A 7674-nucleotide genomic window follows, 5' to 3' on the forward strand; every position below is an offset into this window, starting at 1 on the left:
TCAGTGCATTGCTCCAACATCCTTATCTTATATAACTTTTCTAAAAAATTTTTATATTAATGGGAGGAAGGGATGGAGAAGATAATTTCCTGATGTGTTTGTATGAGCTAATCCTTGACTCATTTAATAATGTGAAGTATAGTAAATAATGACTTATATTTCTATTATTACTAGTTTATTGTTCATGAATGAAAAATTGCCTATGAAGTAGGTTGATTAGATTTTAAGGTTCACTCTTTTAACAAAGATTTTATTATTTTTTATATACTGAAAATAAGTGAAGCATTATTAAGTTTTTCAGAATAATGATTGTCAATACTTTTGTTTTCTAATTGACTCAAAATGTCAGAATTATTTCTTATAACACTCATGTAAAGTAGGTAAGAATCAGTCACCTATCTTATCGTAGCATAGGAAAGATGGTACCATACTTGGCTGAGGATGGATTTTGATTCAGTAAGTTTTTATTGAGCACTTACTATAGGAGGGATGCTCAGGAGAGTAGACCCTCGACCTGCCATTAATTAGCTGAGTGATGTTGAGCCAGTCTCTTCCGTGCACTGAGCCTCAGCCTCCTCATGTCTGAAATGAGGGGCTTGGATTAGACAGAGAGAGACAGTCAGGTGGACAGTAGTCTTGAGACTTCTTCCAGTTCTGCCTTTCCTTTATCATTATTGATCTGTAGTATGAACAGCTCCTTGAAGGAGCTGTATAAATGGTGTAAGTGTGAGCATTTGGATAAATTTATAAAGTTACATTTTGTCTCACATTATTCAGAGAGATTGGGGACACATTTAAAAAATATTTTCTAATATAACTTGGCAACATTAAATTGGCATCTTTTTTTTTGGATGTGCTGCACGGCTTGCGGGATCTTAGTTCCCCGACCAGGGATCAAACCCGGGCCCCCTGCAGTGAAAGTGCAGAGTCCTAACCACTGGACCTCCAGGGAATTCCAAAATTGGCGTCTTTTAAAATCTGTTTATTACTAATAACTATAACCTTCCCTTCCCCCCTTTCTTCCCAGCTCAACATTGTTTTGCCTTTTGTCTCTTTAGCTTCTAATGCTTGTCTTACAGATTTGAATTAAACCCTTTGCCATATTTTTTTTACAGTTGCTTATTAGCCTGTAAAAAATATTTTGGAGCACTATTTTAAAAAGTTTTATTGGGGGCTTCCCTGGTGGCACAGTGGTTGAGAGTCTGCCTGCCGATGCAGGGGACACAGGTTCGTGCCCTGGTCCGGGAAGATCCCACATGCTGCGGAGCAGCTAGGCCCGTGAGCCATGGCCGCTGGGCCTGCGCGTCCGGAGCCTGTGCTCGGCAACGGGAGAGGCCACAACAGTGAGAGACCCACGTACCACAAAAAAAAAAAAAAAGATTAAATGGGGACTTCCCTGGCAGTCCAGTGGTTAAGACTCTGCACTTCCACGGCAGGGGGTGCAGTTCGATCCCTGGTTGGGGAACTAAGATCCCACGTGCCATGCGGTGCCGCAAAAAAAAAAAAAGATTAAATGAGCTTTATATGTTCATAGATCTTTCAAACATAAATATAGGATAGTTAAAAGACACCATCATACTTACTATAGACTTGTAAAAGAGATTATTTTAGAATTTTACATATTCCAGAAAAGTGACTTAGAATCAACTCCTAAAACTGAATTTCATCTCATTTTCCCCATTTTAACTGAATAGATATGGTATTAGGTAGTGAAAGAGGCAAAAATGTAAAAGAGAAGAAAAATTCTGTTGCATCTTCAAAGCACATGACTGTATTCAGGAAAAGAGTTAATCTGAGTGCAGAGATTTATGGAACTGTTCATAAAGAAGGCCATTGATTTTCATTTTTCCCTTAATAAATCTAGTTCATTGGCAAGAGCCCTGGAACTCATTGTGTTTATTCTGTACTCATCAGTCATTACTTCCTTAACATTTTTTGGTTCTTTTTTATAGGAAGAGGAAAATCTGTGAGCTGTACGCCAAAGTGCTAGGATCCCAAGAAGCTTTACAAGTAAGAAATCCCCAGCTTTAATCCCTAGCAGGTTCTGCTCTGTTTGCTCTAAGTGGTAAAGCAAAGCGGATTCTGGTTTCCTGACAGTGTTATGAAGAGAAGGAATATGCTTACTGGAGGTTTAACTTTAGCAATCACAAAACACCATTAAAAGCTGCTGTCAGTGCATGCAATTTCTGATGCAGCAGTTTCCTGGGCTGTTTAAATGTTCACTGGATAACTGGCAGCCAGTTGTAATGAGAGGCGGGAGCTACAGGTATTATCTCCAGGGTGATTGAGATCAGTTCCCAGAACAGAGGCCCTGCCCTCTTGTCAATGTCAAATGACTGCTGCAAAATAAAATCCCAGCTGTTTTGTCATTTGTATATGCTTGATAAGATAGACTGAATCTGGACTCTCTGCCCAGGTCAAAGTCATACTAATTTGTTTTTCTATCTGAAGACTCTATTCACACTTCATTTAGAAATTTCAGTGCTTTCAATCCACCACTGAAAGCAATTATGAGAAGGAAATTCTTTTTAAAGGCCCTACCAGATAGCTGGGGGCTCTTTCAGGGGATTATCTCTGAACTGTTCAAAGAATAAACTTGCAGAATGTGTTAGGGAAATCAGAGAAGGTTCTCTCATGTCCCTTGGGAAACATTTTTCATCTTTAATTGTTCCCTTTTTAGCAGGATTCCCATCATTCACGTTTCCAGCTGAGAGAAGGGGTTCTGAAAAAAGCCTTTTTCTTAGACACTGTGCTTTTCTTCTACCTTCTCCCTCCCACCCTTTTTTTCCGGCAGTAATGCCTTGGTAGATGGGGAAGTAAAGTCTGTTATTTAGAGAATGCGGAGATTGGAGCAGACCTTTCCAGAACCTGATTGTTCATGGGGTCCTAAAGACTTCAGAATCTGCATGGAGATGCCCTGTCTTCCAGATATTGGAATACTTCACGTCTCTCCTGGGCAAGAGGTTGAGAAAGTCAAAGTATACACGTTTTGTCAGTTGGTACCTCACAAAAGGCCATTACTTGGTACTGTCGTGTTTCCCCTTAAATTAGAAAAACGGTGCTGCTTTTTTTTTGGTACAGACTATAATTTTATTTCTCACAGAACACTTAAAATCTTCATCCTCATGGATTTTAATCATCTGTAGCTATCCAACGTCTTTGAATACTTTCCTTATATTTTATTAACTTCCCACATTTAAAGTCCCTCTTTCTGGAGGTAGAGAAGATTCATCTCTCAAGATTCCTAAGCAGTGCAGATTCTAACAAGGAGACATACACATGCCTTGAATCTGTAAATGAGAGACAGGAAGAGGTGGCCGTGAGAAGGCGACTAAATATTCTAGTACACGTGGTCGCAGAGCCCAGGAGCAGTGCTGCTTTTTTTTTCATGTAAACTTTCTGTTAAAGCAAAGTACATAAGAGCCTTTATTGTTGACTGGTGGCCTTTCAGCTTTGTCTTCCCTTTGAAATTTTCTCCCCATTTAACTGCAGCCGGTGCACTATGAAGAGAAGAACTGGTGTGAGGAGCAGTACTCCGGGGGCTGCTACACGGCCTACTTCCCCCCGGGTATCATGACTCAGTACGGAAGGTACTACCCAGACGCTATACCGGTTGATACAAGGCGTGAGCCAAACTTAGAAATAGAGAAGCAAAGCTCAATGGGAATTTAAAAAAATAGCAATCAGCATTCTTATTTCTAATGTCCCAGATAGTTTGTATATTTCTGGATGTCCATAGGAAAAGAAGTATGTCCGTACTTAGGACAGTAGCTGACAGCACATAAAATAATCGTAGAGCACTGGTGAGGATTTCAGATGTTGGCGCTACGTGTGAGAATTCTGCAAGCTGCAGTGTCCTCCAAGGGGCCTTCTCGAGCTCAACTAAACATTTAGTCTCGCACAGCTACTCTAGGCTCCTGGACAGCAGTCTACATAGAAGGACATGGGCTAAACATGTCTTGCCGGCAGAGCAGCATCAGACATTCCTCCTCACGGGGAAGCATCCTCACTCACAGGGAGTTGACATGCGTGCAAGATGGGAGAGTTCACCTTAGCTTAGAAGCCCCATGCGCCACAGGAGCCATGGTCTCTTATAACAGCCTCATAGGCAGTGTCCAGGGTCCCCGCAAGGGACATGCCCAGTTACAAGATGTACCACACTCAAGAAAGCCCGAAGTTATAGACTCTTCCCAGATCTTTACAATTCATGACAGTTTCCCATCCCAGATACAATTTACCAATGTGGGGATGCAAGAGAGCCATTTTTACCACGGGCAGTGCTGCCTGGCAACATATATGGCATTATACCTTCATCAGGTTTCTAGAGGAACAGAACTAGAAGGTTAACTCAAGGTCACGTGTGTCCACAGAGAAGGAAGAAGGGTTTGTTAACCCTTACCTTACATGAGCTTTTTGTTTGTTTTTTCTTGATTGAATTATTAAATAAGCAATGATTTTAGTTCAATTTTAGGTTTATGGCAGAATCAATCATTTTAGACTTGTGCAGTATTTCAGTGAAAGTCATCAATATCTGATGAAAGATTAAATGATTCATGGGAAAATCTACTTAGGTCTTGGGTGCTTTTTACAATTCCTTTTCCAAAGGGCAGTTAGTATTGGCTATTTGTGTCAGATCTCAAGCTGAGAATGAATAGCCTTTGTTAGGGATAACTGTATTGATGAACTGGAGTGCTTCTGGAGTCTAGAAGATGGGATGAGGGTCATGAATAGCTGAAGCTAAGGATTTCTGAGTTGGAAAAAGGCGTGACAGTGGGTTGAGGTGAAGGCCTTTGGGGCGGAGGCAACGGTTTAGGAGATTTCATGAAAGTGGCTGCAGACGTGGCAGGAGTCAAAGCTGACAAGGTAGGAGGTGACAGTTGCTCATTCAGCCCAACCTTTCCGTGGGTCTCTTCACTAGGACCTCTTCATAAGAGAAGGCCCATTTTGCTACTCTCAGGCAGTCTCTAGATAGATCCATAGAAACTAACTGTACAGAAGTTTTTTTTTTTTTAATTGAAGTATAGTTGATTTACAGTGTTGTGTTAATTTCTGCTGTATAGCAAAGTGACTCAGTTATGCACTTATATGCATTCTTTTTTATATTCTTTTCCATTATGATTTATCCCAGGACATTGAATATACTGTTGTTCCCTGTGCTATACAGTAGGACCTTGTTGTCCATCCATTCTATATGTAATAGTTTGTATCTACTAACCCCAAACTCCCAGAGGTTGTTCTTTTTTTTTTCTTTTTTTTTTTTTTTTGTGGTGCGCGGGCCTCTCACTTCTGTGGCCTCTCCCGTTGCGGAGCACAGGCTCCGGACGCGCAGGCTCAGCGGCCATGGCCCACGGGCCCAGCCGCTCCGCGGCATGTGGGATCTTCCCGGACCGGGGCACGAACCCGTGTCCCCTGCATTGGCAGGCGGACTCTCAACCACTGCGCCACCAGGGAAGCCCACTAGAGGTTGTTTTTTAAGGAGATAGACATATAATCCTTCGGGTCTTTCCTTTGCTAGAAATCAGTTTCTCTCCCTGTCTTCCCACTCACCACCATGGTTCCTCCCGGCACCCTGGGAGTATCTGCATGGCTGGGGTCTGCAGTCAGATGTGATCTCATGAGGAACTCACCCCTTACTGTAGGTAGCAGAACGGGCTGCAAACAGGAAACATGCAGCACATAGATCTGAGTGTGATCTTAATGCACATTCTTATATTTCTAATTCTGGCTGGCTAGAAAAAGGTCATCATCACCTTTAGTGATTGACGAACTGACGGCCTGATTGTCTCTGGCTTGAAAGTTCAGATCCTTCGGTGCAGGCCCAGGAAACAAGGAGGAACCTTTCACCTTTGGCTGAGTTGCATGAGAGTTTTGGAAACAATCTGAGAGTTTCCTTGTCTTCTGCGGGGTAGATGAGGGCAGTGATTGGCTCATTGATCCTCAGCACCTTCCCAGGTAACTCTGTGTGACCTCTCTATTCCCTTGAAGGGTGATCCGCCAGCCCGTGGGCAGGATTTACTTTGCTGGCACGGAGACGGCCACACAGTGGAGCGGTTACATGGAAGGAGCAGTAGAGGCCGGAGAACGGGCAGCTAGAGAGGTAAGACAGGAAACCTAGTCACCCTCCCTCCCGAGTCCAGCAACATAGTTGGCATCTGGTCTTTCCAGATCTTACCACTGATGGTCTATATGTCCACTTCTCTGCCCCTCACTCCACGCACGAGGCTCATCTGTGGCCAGCAGGGCCTTGAATCTGTCGAAGCTACAGAACCTCATTTCATAATACCATGGCCACTTTCTTTCAGGTCTTGAACGCTTTGGGGAAGGTGGCAAAGAAAGACATATGGGTCCAAGAACCTGAATCAGAGGTAAGTTTGGCAGCTCCGTCTGCATAGACCAGGAATTGCACGTAAAAATCTCTCATCTTCTAGCCTCTGATGTCATTGTAGATGCCACTCTCCAGGGCAGATCCATGCACTGATTTTACAGATGTGTTTTGCCCCTCCTTGTCCATGTAAGAGTTTTCTGCTAAAGATCTATGTTCATTCATCCAGGATGTTCCAGCTGTAGAAATCACCCACACCTTCTGGGAGAGGAACCTGCCTTCCGTGACAGGCCTGCTGAAGATCGTCGGATTTTCCACATCGATAACTGCCCTGTGGTTTGCGGCGTGCAAACTCAGGCTGCTGACCCGATGCTGAAGTTTCAGCTTCATGCTTTCTGCTTACTCTTTCCCAGCATCATCAAAAGCAAAATGTTGACAAATTGAAAGGCTGTGTCATCGGATCATTTTTAAGCGCACTGATTTAACCCCTCAGTTTTATCTCAGTGTATCACCTCCTTAATTTCCGTAAGATCAAACTCCATCTTGTGATTTGTCTATAGACCAGCTCGTATTGATTGGTAGAAGATAACCTTGTGATCAATTTCTTAATTTCAAGAAGTTAAAGTTGACATGCTCATAAGAAACAATTTCTGTGTCCTGTTTTTCTCCCCTTTAACACAAAACGTCTGATGAACGCAGAAGTGAAGCATTTAACTTTCTCCCTGTAGAGGCCGAGTAGGTTAAGGCCCAGCCTGTGACTGTCCTTTGAAGTCCTTAACAAAGGGTGAAGTGTAGGCGCAGACCCCAGAGACTCACAGCTTCCTGAGGTGAGCAGCTCCCACTTTGGATGAGGGAAAGCAGTGGAGGTAGGATTCAGGCCCTCAGACCAGTGAGGGGACAACATCTTGTGGGCAGCTGCCTCAGGAATCTCCTGACCACTTCTAATTCCTGTGAAGTTTCTAGACATCTAGGCTTCGTGCTGGTTTGTTTGTATTTGTCCTCTTTTTCTTCTTAAAGAGGACAGTGTTTACCAAGGTAGAATGCATAAATTGACTTGCTGTGACTTGTCTGTAGCTCCCCAGGTGAGCAGACTCAGATAGTGGCAAGAGTGTCCCCCAGGAGGCCTCCCTGACTCGCTCTGCGTGAGACCGACTGCAATAGGCTTCTTCTCGTCCTCCTGGAAGGTGGCTAGACTTGGCTTGTTGTCCATAACATTCTCTGCCAATTCCAGGGAAACTGTAGTTTCCTTTTTTCAGGTACACCCTGGCCTTCTGAAGGCCCCTAGTGGCATATTTTTTTTTCTACAGCCATAGTAAAATTAGGTAGATCTGTTAACTTAAACATGTCTTCAA

General features: G+C 43.2%; 1 protein-coding gene across 1 annotated transcript in view; it reads left to right on the top strand.

The window, feature by feature from the left end:
- MAOA (monoamine oxidase A) overlaps nucleotides 1–7381 on the top strand; it is a 72218-nt gene extending 64837 nt beyond the window's left edge. The window contains exons 11-15 of the mRNA XM_082681019.1: nucleotides 1953–2010; nucleotides 3493–3590; nucleotides 5986–6097; nucleotides 6303–6365; nucleotides 6552–7381. Of these exons, the coding sequence (XP_082537145.1) occupies nucleotides 1953–2010; nucleotides 3493–3590; nucleotides 5986–6097; nucleotides 6303–6365; nucleotides 6552–6698 (478 nt within the window). The 3' untranslated portion in view covers nucleotides 6699–7381. The remainder of the gene's footprint in view (nucleotides 1–1952; nucleotides 2011–3492; nucleotides 3591–5985; nucleotides 6098–6302; nucleotides 6366–6551) is intronic.
- Nucleotides 7382–7674: the final 293 nt, after the last annotated feature.

This window comes from Grampus griseus, assembly GCF_964374135.1.
Source record: "Grampus griseus genome assembly, chromosome: X".
Lineage (NCBI taxonomy): Eukaryota > Metazoa > Chordata > Mammalia > Artiodactyla > Delphinidae > Grampus > Grampus griseus.